General features: G+C 44.1%; 4 protein-coding genes across 4 annotated transcripts; 3 read left to right on the top strand and 1 right to left on the bottom strand.

The window, feature by feature from the left end:
- Positions 1–1,836: 1,836 nt before the first annotated feature.
- On the top strand, positions 1,837–5,731 carry PCYB_031640 (sporozoite protein with MAC/Perforin domain; the record flags this gene model as incomplete). Its single annotated transcript, XM_004220834.1, has 7 exons — positions 1,837–2,176; positions 2,344–2,457; positions 2,610–3,121; positions 3,325–3,537; positions 4,272–4,649; positions 4,796–5,192; positions 5,364–5,731. The coding sequence occupies 4 exons, from the start codon at positions 1,837–1,839 to the stop codon at positions 3,535–3,537; spliced, it is 1,179 nt and encodes a 392-aa protein (XP_004220882.1). The 3' UTR covers positions 4,272–4,649; positions 4,796–5,192; positions 5,364–5,731.
- A 1,166-nt stretch (positions 5,732–6,897) lies between these two features.
- PCYB_031630 (sporozoite invasion-associated protein 1) lies at positions 6,898–9,891 on the bottom strand (the record flags this gene model as incomplete). The annotated part of the gene is made up of 1 exon (XM_004220833.1): positions 6,898–9,891. One exon carries the CDS (start codon positions 9,889–9,891, stop codon positions 6,898–6,900), a length of 2,994 nt encoding a protein of 997 aa, XP_004220881.1.
- A 4,292-nt stretch (positions 9,892–14,183) lies between these two features.
- Positions 14,184–16,597, top strand: PCYB_031620 (flap exonuclease; the record flags this gene model as incomplete). Its single annotated transcript, XM_004220832.1, has 2 exons — positions 14,184–16,032; positions 16,572–16,597. 2 exons carry the CDS (start codon positions 14,184–14,186, stop codon positions 16,595–16,597), a joined length of 1,875 nt encoding a protein of 624 aa, XP_004220880.1.
- A 1,083-nt stretch (positions 16,598–17,680) lies between these two features.
- On the top strand, positions 17,681–19,309 carry PCYB_031610 (hypothetical protein; the record flags this gene model as incomplete). Its single annotated transcript, XM_004220831.1, has 4 exons — positions 17,681–17,695; positions 17,740–18,626; positions 18,781–19,003; positions 19,232–19,309. The coding sequence occupies 4 exons, from the start codon at positions 17,681–17,683 to the stop codon at positions 19,307–19,309; spliced, it is 1,203 nt and encodes a 400-aa protein (XP_004220879.1).
- Between the last annotated feature and the right edge of the window lie 533 nt (positions 19,310–19,842).

Genomic DNA, 19,842 nt, shown 5'->3' with positions numbered 1-19,842 from the left:
GTTAGCAAATTATTAACCTGTGGGAAGTGGACTGTCTGCACTTAAAATTGTGTCTCCATTCCTGCGGGTCAAAAATTAACAACGGCGTCGTTTGCGTAAGGGATAAATGACCCCATTGTGGGGTCTCAAAATTGCAACGTCGTAATCCGAAAGGGTGGAAAAAAGGAAAATGTAAAAATTTGCTGAGTATGACCCCATGCTCTACGTTTATGGTGGGATGGGGATATTTCCCTTCGCATCTGTTAGGCGAGGTGATCTGCTAAAATGGAGTCACGCAGACAAAAACGCGTTTTCTTATGCAGGTGTGGAGATCTGTGTGTATGCTCCCCTGTTTCGTTTTTACTCCTTTATATTTGAAAATTGTTTTTTTTTTTTCGATCCCCGTCCTCTTTCTTTTAAATTACAAAAAAAAAAAAAAAAATCTGCATCATCGCAGGTTTCTATAAAAAAGGCCTTTTTTCGGAAAGCAATTGTATCCACGTGGAACGGTGGGGAAAGACGAAATGGAACATAAAATGAGTGTTCCCCTTCGCAACGCTTAAAAGAAAAAATAAATAAACGAAAAAAAAAATTACTCACAAGGACAGATATATGCACATTGAACGATTCGCAGTGGGAACATCTTTACCGCTTCTGTGGAGAGGTGGCAAAATGGAGAACTCGCAAAATGGGGTGCGTATTTTGCGAAATTCCTCAACTGCGAGGGCCAACCCATTTAACCCATTTAATCATTGGAACACTCAAAGGATCAGAAAAGGAGAGTTCCTCGTTGTCCTGCTTTTAAGGTGTCACTTGCATGATGCGTGCTTGGTGAGTGGCTAATGCATGCATGCAAGTTAGGCCTCTTTTTTTTTCTCTCTCTCTCTCTCTCTCTGCAGCCTTTTTCTGAGGTCTTATGAGTAACAAAAATTGCTTGTAGTGAAATTACAGATTAATTTTTCCCTCATTTTTTCAAATAAAAAAAAAAAAATGCACTTAACATTTTTAAGAGGTTAAAATGTGTTTATTTTTTTTTTTTTTTTTTTTCTTTCCCCTTCCATTTTTTATTCATGCTTTTCCACATTGTTTTGTTACATCATTGAGAATATCGAAAAAGAGAAGGTTTTAATTTTTGTCTAATTTTTGGCTTATTTTTCGTGTTCACATGTGTTTTGTTAAATTGTGTTAATTGTTTAAGGGAAAGCAGGGAAAAAAAAAAAAAAAAAAAAAAACGAAAAAAAGGAAGAAAAGGAAAAACCCGATTTGTTTCTCCTTTTCCTTTTTAAACAATCTGTTTATCCTTATATATTTAGTAGAAACCACATTGCCGTTTCGTGAAGGAACGAAGAAAAGTAACCCTCACACACACACATGAGCATGTTGTGCTTGCGCATTCGGCGTCAAGTTGACAGAACATTGAGAGGTGAGAATGTTACATGCTTGGTGGACAATAAAAAAAAGGGTCCTAAATTGTCTATATGTGTATGTCTACATGTATGTGCATGCTTCTCTATGTGTGCACTCCACTAATTGTTGTCTCTCCCTTTGGGCCACCATCCCCACTCCCACCCCTCTTTTTTTTTTTGCAGACCCCTCCACATTCGAGAGCACCCTGTAAACCTGCAGTTTTTATCCTGAGGCAGGCGCTATTTGCGGCATTATCCGGGAAGGCATTTGGAGAGGAAGAATTTTTATCGTTTCTATTTAGGGCTGAATAAGTGGTTGAAAGGGAAATCCCCAATAGGAACTAGTTAGCCACACTTTGTAACGCGCTATAACCACACGATATAGAGGTACTGGGGAAAAAATGCGCTAGGCTAACAAACACCCACGTGAAAGTGAAAAAAAAAAAAAAAAATGAAGCCAAGAAATATAAACAATTTGTTAGCCATTTGGTGCATCATATTTTCCATCTGTGAGTATGGCTACGTAAGGAGCCTCCGCGTAGGGTTTCGCAGAAACTACAGTCAGATCCACAATCCTGATCAGCATGGGGAAAGCGAAGCAGACTTTCGAAGAAGTGGACAGTTAAGGGATTTGGGAAAAAACGCAAACATTTTATCTAATAATATTTCTTACAATAGCAAAAACGAGGTTTCATTTCTTAGTCAGAAAAAAAAACTTGAAGATGATGACGATGACGAGTTGGGGGCCCTCTACGACGACGATGATGATGATGCGTCTACCACTACGGGAGGTATGTGCGCGCAGTTACCCGTCGGAAAAAAAGAATTAAAAAAATAAAATAAAAAAAAATTTCGGTTCACTCCCTTCGCTGGAGAGAGACCATAATGTGCGTGTAGATGCATGTATGTACGTACGCATGTGCTTATTCACGCGTGCCACCCCCGAACACACTTGCAGGCGGCTCTGCGACGAGTGACGACGACGATCTGGAGCTTCCCGACCAGGACGAGGGGGCAGACGAAGGAGAGGCCGAGAATCAGCTAACCACCGAGGACGACGCAGAGAGTAGCGGTAAAAAAATGAGAAAAAAGCAAAAAAAATGAATGAGAAAAAAGCAAAAAAATAAATGAAAAAATAAGTGGGTCTGCACGAAACAGCAGATGTGCGCAACTACACATTATGGCGTGCACATATATATGCATACGCAACTGACTACCCCGCAGGGACAGACAAAGGATTCAAAAAGAAGGTCAAACTGAGCAGACAGGAAAAACTCATAGAAGATAAAAAAGAACAGACGGATAATACCTTTAAGAAGTACCGCTTCAACGATGACGAAGAGTCCAAAAAAAAATCCTCAAGAAAAAGTAAATCCGTGAACCCGAGCTCCTCAGACATGGATAATGACGATAATGATGATAATGACGATGGTGGCCATAGTGACAAGGGCGACCGTGATGATGACGAGGAAGATAAAACGCAATCCAACACTAGGAACGCTATGAAGAAGGACTTGGACGTCTTTCCAGGGTTATACTTTGCAGGCATCGGGTATGACTCCCTATTTGGAAACCCCTTGGGGGAAGCGGACTCTTTGACGGACCCCGGTTATAGGGGGCAGATTATACTGTTGAACTGGGAGCTTAGCAACAAAGGAGTTGCGAACGACTTGGCTACTTTGCAACCCTTGAATGGATGGATTCGAAAGGAAAACGCCTGCAGTAGAGCAGAATCGGTACGTTTATTCGTGCCCCTGGAGTGTCCAATTTGCTACGTTTTGGAGAAATCGCCTACGCGGAGCACCCAGTAGCGGTTGGACTGAACGGTCCCAGAAGAAGCGCTCAAAAAAAAAGGGCCACATAAAATGGCCCCCCCCCTAAACGAATGCATATGCGACTTTTCTCACTTTCTCCATTCCACCCACTCACCCCTTAACAGATAAAAGAGTGCAGCAGCGTTTCGGAATACACGAAAAACCTGACGGCAGAGGCGAGCGTGTCGGGTAGCTACATGGGATTCGGGGCCTTCTCGGCCTCCACCGGGTATAAGAAGTTCCTCCAGGAAACGTCCAAGCGGACCAGCAAAACGTATTTGATCAAATCCAACTGCGTGAAGTACACGGTTGGCTTGCCTCCCTACGTGCAATGGTGAGTAGTGGCATCGCGCTTCTCCCCCCATGCGTACGCACAAACGTATGCACAGGGTTACTCACGTGGGCGAAGCAGTAGGCCCTCCTTACCGAGGACCACCACGGACAGTAGCTGTGCCGCAAAAAAAAAAAAATAAAATAAATAAAATAATTGCTGCGCGCGTGCTGCGCGCGTGCTGCACGCGTACTCCACACAGAAGCGTATATTTTTGCTAACACAATGCGCAAACCTCCTTTTTTAATTTTCCAGGGAACAAACGACAGCCTTCAAGAACGCAGTGGACGGACTCCCTCCCCATTTCACCGGCCTAGAACCAGACAGCGAATGTGCGTCTGATGTCTACGAGCAGAAGAAAACGTCCGAGGAGTGCGAAACTGTGCACACGTGGATTACATTCTTCAAGACGTATGGCACGCATGTCATTATGGAAGCTCAGCTGGGTACTCGAACGAGGGAGAGCAGCCGCGCCATCGGTTTGGCGGTGTAGCGGCCAGATCGAGGGGCGAAAAAAAAGGGAGAAAAATGGGGGAGGAAAAATAAAAAGACTTCCCTCCATCCCACCTTCACATGCGCGCGTACACACATGCTGAATAGGCTTCGCAAACGTCGCGCACTTCGCGCAACTGGCACACTCCGCACAACTGGCACACGTTTCCACGCCCCCTTTCTTCCCCCCAAACCACAGGTGGCAAAATAACAAAAATCGTCCGCGTGGAAAACTCCTCGGTGAACCAAATGAAAAAGGACGGAGTCAGCGTGAAGGCGCAAGTAAAGGCTCAGTTTGGCTTTGCCAGCGTAGGAGGGTCGACAAACGTCAGTTCTGATAACTCCTCCAAAGCGAACGAAGATAATTATGAGATGAGCGAACAGCTAGTTGTAATTGGAGGAAACCCAATCAAGGATGTCACGAAGGAAGAGAATTTGTACGAATGGTCCAAAACTGTATCAAAACACCCGATGCCAATAAATATAAAGCTACTACCAATTTCTACCATTTTTGAAAGCGACGATTTGAAGAACTCCTACGAGAAGGCGCTCATTTACTACACCAGGCTATATGGCTTTTCCCCTCACGACACGATGCAGAAGGACGAGAAGGACATAGTTAAAATTGTAAGTGATCATGAGTGGGGGCGAGGTACACTCGTAGGAGAGTGACACGTGTGCAAATACGTGAGAGAGAAAATATAAACACATCCTGCACATTTCTTTTTCTTTTTTTTTTTTCCTTTTTTCTTCATCCCCCCCCTGCAACACAGCTGACCGCTTCGACGACAGTCACCAAGAGTGGCTCACCCCCCATAAGCGCGGAATGCCCACATAACACGGTCGTCTTATTTGGCTTTGTAGTCAGGCAGAACTTTTGGGACCATACGAACAAATTGAAGTCATACGAAATGGAGATCTGTGAATCTGGCATGAGTACCTGCACGTCGAAACAGGGAAGTTCAAACAAGTATGATGTGTCCTATGCTTACATCGAATGTGGTACCCAAGCTTTACCGTTCATCGAGCAGGTGGTCAGCGTAAGTGGCACCACTTACAATTCCTTGAAATGTCCAAATGATTACTCTATTTTGTTTGGGTTTGGAATGGCTACTTCTTCTGGCAAGCACCAATCGGCTCTCTACTCGTATTTCACGCCCTGCCGACCAGGTCAGCACACACCCCATTAGGGGGTGCACACACGTACATGTGCTTCTGTGCACGCTATTCAATCAGCAGGGGCTGTTCTCTCACCCTGGCACAAATAGTATCACCGCACGCACGTAAACATATAATTATTTTTTTTTTTTCCCTCCCCCTCCCTTGTGTTCACCTTCATAGGCATGAAAAGCTGCTCCCTAAACATGAACAATCAAGATGACAAGAGCTACATATATCTGGTCTGTGTAGACGCAACCATATGGACTGGCTTGAACAACCTGTCGCTAATCACCAAGGATGATTTACACACCCCTGTTAACAAGTATAAGCAATTTAATGATGGTGAATTAGTCGTTACATGTCCTTCGGAAGGAACCATATTGACGGGATTTTATGGTGAGACGCATACGTCCAGTCCTTATGTGCCTGCGCCCTTTGGCAAATGTGACAAGAGTTTAAAGGCCTGTTCAGTGCATGGGTGTGGCCAAGCAATCGGCCTTCACAACTACAGGACATTGTTCGGCGTGGTGCTGTGCAAGAATAACTAGTGGTGAGCACCTCTGTTATATTTTACTTTTTTTTGTTTTTTTTTTTTTTGTCTCTCCTTTTGTCTGTTTTTTAAGAGGGGTCCTCCTCCCTCCTCCTCCGCCCTGTTAGTGTGGCTTTGCGTTGCAGTGATTCTTCGCTACGACAACTTTTCGCTATGATGAAATTTTTTTAAAAAATATGCAAAAGGTGAACTGAACTGTACTGAGGCGAACTGCACTGAGCTGAGCTGAACTGAACGCGTTTGTGTTGGCCACTTGGCACGACCTACTTGGATGGTCCCTCTCCCCACTCCGACATGCTTACCTCGCACATACACAGTGCGGGGTTAATGTAGTGAAATAATTTCACCAAATTGTTCACAGATCAAGCGTCTTTTTTTCTCTTCCAAACGGGGTATCCCCCGCAGGGTGTGCAATAAAACTGGCAAAAAGAAAAGAGCGTTGGCACTCACCGGTAAGAAAAAAAAAAAAAAAAAAGCCGCGCACATAAAACGAAGCGGGAGGGACCCCACATCCAATCTTGCATTTCTGCCATTACCACCCCCCCTGTTTGTGTAACAACTCTTCGAATTTGAAATTTTTTTTATTCGCAAAGGAGTTGTCTCAAAGTTTCACTCAAAAAAAAAGTCATACACACAGGGGCGAAACTGCTAACAGAGTCGCGTAAAGAAAGACAAAAAAAAAAAAAAAAAAAACAACATGAACGTAGTGGCGTGAACGTAGTAGCGTGAACGTAGTAGCATGCACGCAGAAGCATGAACACTGCAGCGTGAACAAAAAAACGCCCCAAGAGGCGGCAAGCGCCCACGCGCTGCGAAGAAGCACGTCAGTTGGAGCGACGTGGGCGGGTGGAAAAAAATAGTCGCGGCGCGGAGCAGCGGTGAGGAGTAGTCGTCAAGAAGTAGCCAGGAAGTAGTAGCTAAGAAGTAGCTAAGAAGTAGCTAAGAAGTAGTAGCCAAGAGGTAGCCAAGAAGTAGCCAAGAAGTAGTCGTCACGAAGTAGTCGTCAAGAAGTAGCCAAAAAGTAGCCCCTCCGTGGGTTACTAATCCAGGCGGAGGCGCACGCCCAACCACTTCACCGCGCAACCACTTCACCGCGCAACCACTTCACCGCGCAACCACTTCACCGCGCAACCACTTCACCGCTCAACCACTTCGCATTCCCCCTCACGAATTGTCCACGAAGACGCTGTACGAGTAGACATTCCTGGACTCGTTCTTGCACAGGTCGACCGCCTTGATCTCGTCCAGAATCCACGTCCCAGCCATGGAGCCCTTGGGCAGCAGGATCGTGTGCGTCACCTGCTTGTAGTCCTTTCCTTGAGGCAGCAAGGTCCTGTTCACGTGGCTCGTGTGGATTCCCCCGTGAGGATCTCTCAGATGGATGTAAACGTAGTACACCCCGGAGAGATCATCATACACTCCAAAATCAACGGTAACTTCCGTTTCTCCGTCGTGCTGATCATTAGCTGGCTTGCTCGTAACCTTAACCCCAGTGATAGTGGGCTGAGTTCTATCCCTCCTAGTGGAGCTCCTCAAATCGGCATAGTACTTATTCGACGTCACATTCAAAACGTTCTGATTTCCCGCATCATCTTCTACTGCGATTTGACGAAAGAAGTACCTACTCCCTATGCAATACTTGGGAATATGAACTGGATTCATCACTTGAAAGCATTTCAAATTAGAGACATTCATGGAGGTATGCGCTTTGCACGCTTCTATATTGACTTGTCGGAACCCATTCGTCGCTATGTCCCTCACGAAGTAGTCATTCTTTATTACCTCAACGTCAAACTCGGGGTCGTACGAAGCGTAGGTGTGGTTACCATAGGAATAGCTTTCACTATCCGTGGAGGCGAAGTTTACGAACGATCCTCCGTGAATCTTAAGCGTGGTGTCTTCCAAAATGAGCATACTCAATCGGAGAAGGGAATCTTCGGAGCCATTTCCATTGTAGGGGTAAATCTGAACAGAGTCCAGCAGGGGGATAGGCTGCTCAACATCTTCATTCTGATTATTCACATACATGTAGAGGACCATGGAGCCCAGCCCTGTGTAGCGCTTTATGTCATTTTTTCCAGTGAACGACAAAGACTCGACCACCCATTTGCCCTTGCTCTCTGTGGCGTTAACTTCAAACTCAGCATACAACGAAAAGCTGCACTCGGAGCGGTCCGCTGTGTAAAAAAAGACATCTCTGAATGTTTGCTGCTCCGAGAAAAATCTTGCATGGGCATACTTAGCGCACCCTTTATTATCCTTAGAGGATAACAAATCCACATGTATTTGAACCTTTTTATTTTCCGATGGACTCCCCTTGACATCCACGCGTACCTTTTTCACCTTCCCTGGGTAATAAAAGGTTTGATTCCCCAAGTTTATTACTTCAAATTGGTGCTTACCAGAAGTGACGTAAAAGCTACCACTAAAGAGGTTATTCTTAATCCAGCTGTACTTTTGATGACTCCTCGAGTTTAACAATTTTGGGTTCAAAACAAACGCAGCTATAGACTCTGCGAAATCTTCTCCTGGTGTTTTATCATGTGCGTAAGCAGAAACGAACCCAGTTTCGTTCTTAGTGGCCCACTTGCTAGGGGACAGAGGCTCTTCGTACCACTCTCCTTGGGTTATCCATTCTTTACGCAAGTCAACTGACATCGTGTTGATGTAGATGAAATGCCCTATTTCGTGGAGGACCAAGTGAGAAATGTCTCTATAATTTATAAAGGCCGATTCCATAAATTCGATGAATGAGTTTCTGGAAGGACCTGCAGGGAAGGCAACTGCGGGGGCTGTTGGGTAGACTGGGTGCTTCAGTCCATTTTTCCTTCTCGCCAGATATTTCAACCCATTAACTTTTTGGAAGCCCTTTGGATATTCATCCCATGAGGTAGCCAATTCGACTATCTCCTCTACGTTCTGACTCCACGGTTGGTAATCATTCTTTGAATACCCTGTGACTTCTTCCACTTGGATAGGGTCTCTCTCAGGGTCTAGCAGCCGAACGCCATGCTTCTCCTCAAAGTAGTTAACAAATAGACCATAATCATCCGAAAGGATGGATCGGATTAGTACCTTTTCCAACCTCCTCGAGTAGTAGTTTCCATTGCTACCTGATGTCTTGACCTGCTTCTTAGAATATTCAAACGCGCTGCTAGACACACGTACCGTCTTGGAGTAGTCCTTATCATTCTCGTCATAGATCTCTACGTCCATGTCAAATGCTCCCAAATCTTCGTGCACCAGAATCCATCGTTGGTGCTTCCTCTGGCGAGCTCTCTCCTCCTTATCGAAAGTCACTAACTGCACACATTCGGGAAAACCAGACAACACGCTTAGCAACCTGTCTGAGTACTCAGAACCCCAATGCCCCATCAACTCGATTCCGTAAAAGGTCTTCAAGGATGCTGCAGATCCTGATGAGTCTAGCTTCAAATCGTTTGACAGATCGTGTCCATGTGTCCATCCAGCTTCATCGTTATGAACCACGTTTATGTGTTCCAACGGGATAGGAGCGTTTGACTGAAGTTCCCACTCGAATGTGAACAAATTGGAGACGTTCGGATAAAGAGTTATATCAATACTGTCACTATAATCTGAATTCACAAACTTACACTTGGAACAAGGCACATTCAGCTTAATAGCACTAGGCGTTAAGTAGGTAGGTCCAAAGGTACGTAAATAGTATCTTCCCGAATGAACAATAAATTTGAAGTGAGGATTTTCAGACGTCAGATCTATCACTTCTAAAGAGTCGAAGTTATTGGAGTACTGAGCTCCTAGTGCTATCGATACTGGTTGCCCATCTGCTATCCCATTGACAGAGCCCGTAATTACATACGTGGTGCTCTTTTTACTTGGATGGGAGGGTTCCCTCTCTCTATCATGCATTAAATTTGTTAACGTGGCTGACGTCTGCATAAAAATGGCTTTCCCAAGTGGACTATCATCGTCTGTAATTAACTGTTGTTCTTTGCTGTGGCTAAGGCGGCTTCCTCCGCGATTGAGGGAAGCACTTCTCCCAACCGCTGTGTCTTCTGAGAATTTCAAATGCTTGGCGTTGTTATTTCCGTCCAAGTTCCTTAGGTTGTACGTCCTGATGACGCTTAGAATGGCAACCCACAGGGCGAATAACGCGAACGGGTGGAATTCTCTCATGATGGCAGCTCAAGGGGGGTGGCGCGACGGGGAAGAAACGGGGATGACGAAATAAAGGAGAACTACTGAGACACACCTCTTTGCTCCTCGTTTGACGTACAGAAAGATGGCTTTCTTTCAAAAAAAAAAATTAACACGCGATGGAAAAATTCCACATGAAAAAGGGAGTAGACGCAAAAAAAGGAAGAATTACACGCATGGGGGTATAGGCGGCTCGACGGACACACACAACGGGACGAAAGTTACGTACTAGCAAAATAACGTCACATGGGGAGGGTTACGCGAGTGTGTTATAGGCGGGGTTCTACATACAAAAAAGGGGAAGATAGAGCGGCTAAACCGTCGAAAGCGGAGATAGCGGTGGGATGCAACATAAGGTATGAAAGACGACACATTTACGTTTAAGTAGGAGTATACGCGATAAAGGAGTAAAAAATACCATAAAATGGAGGAAAAAATTAATAATCGAAATAGTTCGATATGCAAAACGTGGAGTAAAAAAAGGGAATCCTGCGTTTGTTTGATTTTAAGGTAGTTTTATACTAGCTTTAACTTGGTTGCTGGCTTGTTGGTTGGTTTTTGCTTAATTAGTTTTTTAAAACTATATTTATTTGTTTTGTTTTAAAATTATTAATTATTTTAAACTATTTTTAAATTATTTTAAACTATTTTTAAATTATTTTAAACTATTTTTTAATTATTTTTTAATTATTTTTTACGAACTCGTTTAGCGGTTTGTTTGGCTTTTTACCTTTTTAAATTAGGCGCAGTTGCAGGAAAAAAAAACATATATATATACATATATACACATATATATGTGGACACACGTTCCATAAACAGGATTTCACGAAGGATTAAAAAGGACGGCGAGTTCACACACGAACACGGAGGAGGGTGAGTTGTTGACGTACAGGAAAAGCTGCTCCTTACTCGAGTTCTCATGCATGTTCAATTAAGCTCGGCATGATCCTGAGCGGTTTGGTGAGGTGTGAAGCGGCGTGGTGAGATGTGAAGCGACGTGGTGAGGTTTGAGGCGGCGTGGTGAGGTGTGGAGTGGTAAAAGATGAAGCGACGGAGTAAGACACGCTTGTTTTCGCGTTACTTTACTTCCTCCCTTTTGAGTTGCCTCAACAAAGTTGTAATGAGTATAAGAACACATGCTACGTCTGCACGAGTACACAATATGGTTGCAACTTGCGTGGCAATTACTTGTTTACATATGAAATATGCGTGGTATTTAATGGGGAAAAAATAAAATAAATGGCGTCATATTTGGAAAAAAATATATATATTTAATAATTTAAAGTGTTTATCTCGAAATAGCTATTTTTTTTCCAGGAGTTTCCAAGATGAAGGGTTCCATTTTTCCATGCCCAAAAAAAAAAAAAAAAAAAAAATGGCTCCCTGTTCTTTCCCCAAAAAATAAAAAAAAAAAAAAAAAAATGGCTACCTGTTCTTTTCCACAAAAAAAAAAAAAAAAAAAAAAAACTGGCTACCTGCTTTTTCCACAAAAAAAAAAAAAAAAAAAAAAAATTTAGCTACCTGTTGCTCTCTCCAACCCCCCAAAACATGTGCATGCAGAAAAACTAAAAAAGGGGTTCACTTTTTAATTGCATTATATTAAAACGCGGGAGCATTAAGCACATTTTGTTATAGCAATTGTTCTTCGTGTCTTAAGGAACACTTCCTGGAAAAATGCAGGTCTGTGTGTTGGCCATTTATTTTTTGCCATGCGTGCATGCATTATTTTCCGTTGTGGCTGCTGGAAAAATGGAGAGTGTGAAAATTACACCATCAGTTTTTAGTGACCCATTTTGGCAAGAAGCCCATTTGGAAAGAGTTCACCTGTAATAGGGAAAAGCCTCCTACCAAAAAAGAAGCCTGGCGTATAGGACACATTTTTAACAAAAAATGCTGCACCATTATGACAGCCAACACATCAACATGGCTGTTAAAGACTCGTCAGTTGAGTTCCCTTTTTGTGAAAATTTTGTGCAAGATTTTTTTTATCAAGTGTGCATTTACAGAAAAGAAGGACTTATGAAAATGAGCGCTTTACGAAAAGGAACGCTATATTTAAAAGAACGCTTTATGAAAAGGAACGCTTTACGAAAAGGAACGCTTTATGAAAAGGAACGCTTTATGAAAAAGAACGCTTTATGAAAAATATTTTTAAAAACGAAGGGAGAGTTCAATTTGCTACCAAGTCGCGAGTTCTTCTCTCCTCACTTTGCATAACGCGATGATGCCACACCTCCGGGCGTTTTTTTGTGTGAAAAAATAAAAAGGAAAAACCTACTTGGTGCTTTTCTGGCAAGGGGGAGACGCCTTAAAAAGGGGGTACACGTGCGTGCACGAGTATATATATGTTTATGTACATGTATGTGTCCACTTCTTGGCCATTTTCTTTGTCCTGTTTGTCCCTACATTAGGGTGACACACGGGTGCTACTACCCCTCCTTTACGCACCAAAAATGGTGAACACTGCGCACAGTTAGCAGTTCGCATGGTTACGTTTTTTCCCGTGTTGGAAGAAAAACTCATGGATCACTTCACTAACTTTAGCTAATGCATTTAAAAAATTTTCATTCGAACAAGTCGAGGTGATAAAAAAGGGAAAACCCAAAAGAATGTTTTTTTTTTTTTTTTTTACAAGTCCATTCGGTATATATTGAAGGTGTGCACGTAGTGTGTCACTCCAACTGCGATACGATGTACTCCTTATTGGGGCAGTTAAAGATGTGCATTTGTTTCATTTCGGAAAGAAAAGAAAAATCAACGTGGAAACAAAAATTAGTGTTACCGTTAAGACTGAAGTGAGCACAAAATGGAAAGGACACTCTTGGGGGAGTGCTTCCCATTTTGACAACGCACAATGCGCAAGGATAAAAATGAAGCATTAGACGGTAGATACATCTTTACAGTCGCGTAAATGAAAAACACTCCAAAAAAAAAAAATTGGAAAGATAACAGAATCGTGGGGGGAACAAACAAAAAGTGCTTCTATTCGCCGCATGACACACCTGTTAAGTGACAAATGGCCGCTTTTCTTCCTTTTTCCTCTCTTTCTCTCTCCCCCCACATAGGACTCATTTTTTTCAGACGAATTATCTGCACAAATGGGGAAAATATGCAGTATGTCTAATGAGCAGAGTATGTAGTCACTACACATTTTTTCTGTTCTTCTTTTTTTTTTTATTTTCACAATTTTGGAGTAAAAAAAAAAAAAAGCGCGTAAATAAATACCCATCTTGCCATATAGACAAGTGGCAATTTATAACTTGGGAGAAAATCCTTCAAAAGATCCACATGAGCGGGTGAAGATATACACGACCCGCGCAGTCGCTTCAGTGTGTATGCACGCGTGTGATTAAGTGTTTACATTTTTATAGCTTCATTTATGTGTGCCTCATCAGGGGGGAGAGCAGAAAGAAAAAAAGGATGTGACATTTTCCCTGCTGCCCATCGCCCTGCCGCGTTATATTTCGAATCCCACATGGTGTGTACGCAAGGATGTATATTCGCACGTTTTCCTTTTGCACATTTGTGTAGTCACACATACCTCCCTACTCGTTACGCATTTTCGGAACGCTTTCGTGCGAGAGAGTTTAGGAATAAAAACATGAACGTTTTTTTTTTTTTTCTTTACCGTCAAAAGTTTTGCAGTTCATGACTCAAGGGGGTGGAAGTTCGAAGGGTACGCACTGTTTTGCTACATTTTTAAATCTCCAAAAGAGTTTTTTTTTTCCTTTTTTTTTTTTCTTCCCCTTTTTGCATCAAACGCTGGAGAAAATGCAAAACGAAATAAAAAAAATGTAACGCAAGTGTGGCAAAAAAAAAAATAAAATAAAATAACGATGCAATGTATTCCCATTTTTAACGTCGGCGCGATACCGAACATTTTCTTTTTCTTCCGTTCTCCAAAGGAGAGTTGAAATAAACGTGCGGGGAAGAAGTCGAAACTGCCAAGGCGCCGGCGAGTCGTGACGCGTCGTGAAATATGGGGCACCCCAGCGAAGAGCAGCGCAGCGTTGAACATTTTGCGAAAAAAAGGGAAAAACGTGTTAAGTGATTCTCCACGCGAATACAAGGCACGAGTGAAGCGCACAGTGTTGTGTAATCCCTGCCTGAGCCGCAACCCTGTGTAGCGCAAAAAAAAATCAAAGCGGTCCACCCCACCCACTTTCTCCAACGATTTTCATCAGCAGTTTTCACCGACCATTTTTAGTGACGATTTTCATCAGCAGTTTTCACCGACCATTTTCAGTGACGATTTTCCCCTCCGCGACCAAATGGGAATTAAAGGCCTGACAAAGTTCATCGCGGACGCAGCGCCCAACGCGATTAAGGAAATCAAAATTGAGAACCTGATGGGGAGAGTGGTGGCCATTGATGCGTCCATGTCTTTGTACCAATTTATAATAGCCATAAGGGACTCTGAGCAGTATGGAAATTTAACAAACGAGTCGGGGGAAACGACATCACACATATCGGGACTCATGTCGAGAAGCATAAAGTTAATGGAAAATGGCCTGAAGCCAATCTACGTGTTTGACGGAGCCCCCCCTGAACTCAAAGGATCCGAGTTAGAAAAAAGAGGAGAAAAAAGACAAAAGGCAGAAGAGTTATTAAAGAAAGCTAAAGAAGAAGGAAATTTAGAAGAAATCAAAAAACAAAGTGGAAGGACTGTAAGGGTTACAAAAAAGCAAAATGAAGAAGCAAAAAAATTATTAACACTAATGGGAATCCCCGTTGTGGAAGCCCCATGCGAAGCAGAATCACAGTGTGCATTCTTAACCAAGTACAATTTAGCACATGCAACAGCCACGGAAGATGCCGATGCATTAGTATTCGGAACCAAAATCCTAATTCGGAATTTAAATGCCAATGCTTCATCAGCTAACCAAAACAAAAATAAAAACTCCAGTAAAAGAGGATACATACTAACAGAAATTAACCTCGAGCAAGTATTAAAAGGATTAAATTTAAGTATGAACGAGTTCATCGATTTCTGCATTTTGTGTGGCTGTGACTATTGTGACACCATCAAAGGGATTGGATCGAAGACGGCTTATAATCTGATAAAGGAATATAATAGCATTGAAAAAATTATAGAAAATATTGACAAAAATAAGTACCAAGTTCCTTCGAATTTCCGATTTGTAGAAGCTAGGGATTCTTTTATTAACCCTAAAGTTCTATCCAAAGAGGAAGTAAAAATTGATTGGTGTGAACCCAAAATTGAAGAATTAAAAAATTTTCTAATAAAGGATTACAATTTTAACGAAGTTAGGGTTACCAATTATATTAACAGACTGTTGAAGGCGAGGAAAGTAACCACTCAGAGACGCCTTGACAATTTTTTTACTGCCTGCACGAAGAAAAGCACCAAACTTATTATTGAGGAAAGTCAAACTCAGAAGGAGGTGAAGACGAAGCGGAAGGGAAAGAAAAGGGACGCGCCCAACGACAGTGCCACGAAACTTAACTCCAAGCAGAATAAGAAGCCGAAGGCGGAAAAGGAACCCAAAAGGGAGAAGAAGGACGAGGATGGCCGTAATGAGGACGACCGTAATGAGGACGACCGTAATGAGGATGCCCATAAGGGGGACTCCCACAAGGGGGACACCCATAACGGGGACGAAAACGAGGAGGGGGGAGGAGGAACCGCCGGCATGGGCGCGAAAGACCCCTTCGACACCGAGGAAGAGGAGGAGGACAACCCCAGCCCCAACTTCTTTCACCACAAATCCGACTCCGAATCAGGTAATGTAAAAAAAGAAAAAACGGAGCAGGACGGAAACGCCACCACAACAGGTGATCTGTATAGCTTCCCTAATGGGAAGGATACATTAGAAAGTAACGCACACCTAAGTAGCAACAGCACCCTGAATAATTGTAACAATGTGAACAATGACAAGGCAGTCAACGAGAGCATGCACGTCGTAGGTAGTAGTGCCCCCGAGGCAGGCACTAACCATGTAGGCAGCAGTGATCTATTCACTTCGAACGTCGCCAACTGTGTGAATAACAACGCTGATAAAACACAGCCCGAAATGAAAAAAAAAAACATTTTATTTTTGCTTCCCTACTGCCCCAAGAATGTTACTAATGTGAAGAAGAAGAAGTCCGTTCAGCGTTGTTAGGGGAGTCCAGGAGCGCCTATGCAGACGGCACGCACATGCTTATTTGTGCGTTTGTTCGTGCACGCATTCGTTTCTTGGCCCTGTTTTTTTTTTTTTTTTTTACGTACTTTTTAGGCCCCCAAGGGTTTTTCCACCTCCATGGGACGCACGCACGCAGAAGCGCAGTCTGTCTCGCGGCCCGTTTGGGGGGCCACCCATTTGGCTTTCCTTTACCTACCCAGTTGGCCCGCATTTTGGCTCCCCTTTTGGCTCTCCTTTTTGCGCCCTTTTTGCCCCCTTTTTGCCCCCTTTTTGCCCCCTTTTTGCCCCCTTTTTGCTCCCTTTTTGGCCACTCCAAATGATTCCCCCCTTTTTAATTCCACGCCGTGTGCATTTGCAACAGCGAAGCTAATACAAATGCATTTCCATTTTGGAAAAAAAAAAAAAAAAAAAAAAGAACTTCCGTTTGGTGTCTTATTAAAATATTCCCCCATTTAAGAACATTTCGCCGCCCCTCCCCGTGGCTGGGTTTTTTTTTGTTCCACCATTTGGCAGCAAGCGAGGGCGCAAAAGTCAGGTGACCCGTTTCGCCTAGGGAGCTTCACAAAAATGGCTCTGTAGAAGACTTGCCCCGTTTTGCAATCCTTCGTGAAAGCCCTTAGTGGTTGTTTTGGGCCAGTGCAACGCGCTTTAAAAAAAGAAAAGAAAGAAAAATTTGCACATGTAGGGCAGTGCCTCCTTGGCTTCTTCTCTAGCAATAACTGTGCATGCTTTGACATCCGTTGGTGCTTCTTTCATTTTGGATCCCCTTTTTATGGCTCTATTTACCGTTGACGCCGAATGTGCCTCCCCCAAGAAGGGTAGATTTTCTGGCAGCGGAGAAGGCTCCCATTTCCCCCCCCTAGGAAAGCTAACTCATCGCACACTTTGCTGCTTCCACGGGGGGGCACCAATCCACGTAAGCGTGTGGTGGTAGGTAATGACGTGCACCCAAATCACCGCATTGTCGCGTTTATCGCGTTTATCGCATTTGTCGCGTTTATGGCGTTATTTTTAGCAACCGTCACACTTGTGTAGCGTTCCTCAGGCCACTCCTCAATTGTAGCTTTTCCCATTTTGTGAGAAGGGGACTGATGAGGGAAGTCAACTCAGGTGTTCCTTTTTGCAAAGTCCACTTTGGCATTCTTCCCTTTAATGAAACGTAAAATTGTTTTAAATGAATAATTTAAGGAAAGGGATTTTTTTTTTCTTTTTTAAAAGTGAAAGATGTTTTTCCTTTTGTGAAAAAAGGAGCAGAGAGTATGTACAGCTTGTGGGGAGCAAGGCGGGGGGTGACTTCCGCGGGGGGCGCGTTCGAGAATATGCCAGAGGCAGGGGGGAAGAGGCAGCGAGGAGGTTAAGCAGGGCAAGCGGGTCAATCAGGTCAAGCGGGTCAAGCGGGTCAAGCGGGTCAAGCGGACTAGGCAGGCCAAGCGAACCGCGGTCACCGACTGCGTTTAGATCCCCCGGGGAAGTGGCACGGAGGGGGGCTGCACACTTCTCCAGCGTTGGTGGAACGGAAGCCAGCGCACCGGGTGTAGGGGTCGTCCATGAGCAGGGGGAAAGCGCAGATCGAGGTGCGATAGCGGATGTGGAGGTGAGGAGCGGCCTGAACGTCTGCAACAATGGTGGCAGCAACGGTGAGGAGGAGGGTCAGCGTGACAGTAAAGACGACCCCCAAAAGGGGGAGGACGACGTTGACCAGGATGACGTTGACCGGGATGAAGTTGACCAGGACGACGTTGACAAGGACGACTTTGACCAGGACGACGTTGACCAGGACGACGTTGACCAGCACGCCAAGTCCTTCTACGAAATCTATGACGACCACGGGGACACACAGGACTGCCCGCACGAGCTCCGCAGGTTCATCAGAAAGGAACACATGGACGTGAAGATAAAAATCAAATGCTCCAGCCCGAGGAACCTCAGCAAGCGAGATGTACAGAACGTCATCGGGGAGATGTTCCAGGGGGGTGAATCGGCTGGTGAAGCGGTTGGTGAAGCGACTGGTGAAGTGACTGGTGAAGCGGCCGACTCGGGGGGTGAAACGGGCCAAGGCAACGAAGAAATCTACTACCTCAATTCGAATTTCAAAAAATTCAACTACCCTGATCGAAACGTATTGTGGCCCAACCCACTAGTATACAATCACCGATTGCAGCCATTCATAATGGAAAGGAAGAAGGACGAAGATAGCAACACCTTTGATATGAACAAAAAATATATCGAAGTAAATAAAAGGAGGCTGCAGAATTTGTGGTGTTACAGCTCCAGTTACGGAGTGGATTGGAACACGTTGGATGGTCTTTTTTTAAATTTCAAAAATCAGAAAGAGGAACATTTGAAAAAATGGGAAGAAAATAAAAACAGTATCATGATCTACGCATCAAGAATCGCCAAAAGGAAGCTAATTATGAGTCGAAAAAAATTGCTAAATAGTCTGGGCATCGACTACTCCAGTAACGTTTATGCCAATTACGAGGACACGGGAGAGGTGCAAGAAACGTATATGGAAAATGACCAGGAGGTCGAATATAATTTATTGTTTCCTCGATCTATATTCCGCAAGTGGACTCGCACGTACTGTTCAAGTGATGCGTGTGTCTCTCACCGTGCGCTCCGATAAACGTGCCATCGTCGTGATGGTAATGTTAAGGGCGTTACACCCCCTTCTTCGTAAACCCGCATAAATATTACTTTTTTTTTTTTCCCCTTTTTAAAGCCTGTACTTTTACTGGAAGGACCGGTACATGCACTACTACGAAGACACTCTGTGCGATTATCTGAAGGGAGAAGTGGTAGATTTGCAACTGCTACGAGAGCAGAATGAGCGGAATCTGCATTTGTCTGGGAAGAAAATGATGAGAGAGCACTCGTTCAGCTTAAGGCCAGTCAAGGGGTCCAATTTGTACGTTACGAGATATGTGCCAAAGGGGAGGCGACGGGTAAGGCGCACGGGGAACCACCCCCGCAGTGAGTGCAGTGAGTGTAGTGCGTGTAGTGTGTGCAGTGTGTGCAGTGTGTGCAGTCCGTACAGTCCGCACAGTCCGCACAGTCCGTACAGTGCGTGGAGCATGTAGTTATTCCCACACGTGGGCGCTCTTCCACTGAGCTGCAAGTACGTTATCCCCATCACACCGCATCCACCCCCCCATGCGTACTCCTCACCGCAGGCTAGAACCAATGCCGATCAATTTGACTTAACAGGGGTTGGAGAAAATATATATAACACGCCCCAAAAGGAGAAGTAGGCTGGAACAAAAATTCGCGTGTCGTTCCTATCTGTGGCCTGGGTGGAATGCTAAGAGGAAGCCTGTGCAGATATTATATCCCTTCCCACGCAGGTGGGTTCCTCCAGGCACTGTGTTTACTTCCGAGCAGTCCTGTCGAATTGGGGAGCCCTCACCCCACCCCACTATAGGTTGGCAACGCTCCTTTGTGCAGAAGTATGTTGGATGTTTGTCATGGCAATTTGTTCCTGCTTGATCACACGTAGTGTGTGCTGGTGCCTATGCAGACGGATGTTTTTCTGGTGCATCTACCTGCGCATGCAGGGGGGCCTCTTTTTCACCCCACCAGATCCTACGGGATCAACCCGCATCTGACCACTTCCCCTTGTCACACAAACGAGGTACTTGCCAACGTCTGTACAAAGCTTATTTATTTTTTTTTTTTCGAATTCCCAAACGGAGGGGAAGTTATCATATGGAGAAAAAAAAAAATGAAACCAGAGGGTAAGAATTGTAAAAAAATGGTAAAATGTTGACAAAAAAAAAAAAAAAAA

Source organism: Plasmodium cynomolgi, chromosome 3, assembly GCF_000321355.1.
Source record: "Plasmodium cynomolgi strain B DNA, chromosome 3, whole genome shotgun sequence".
In the NCBI taxonomy this organism is placed as follows: Eukaryota; Apicomplexa; class Aconoidasida; order Haemosporida; family Plasmodiidae; genus Plasmodium; species Plasmodium cynomolgi.
The sequence above is the reverse complement of the archived record's forward strand: the minus strand, read 5'-3'. Positions and strand labels throughout refer to the sequence as shown.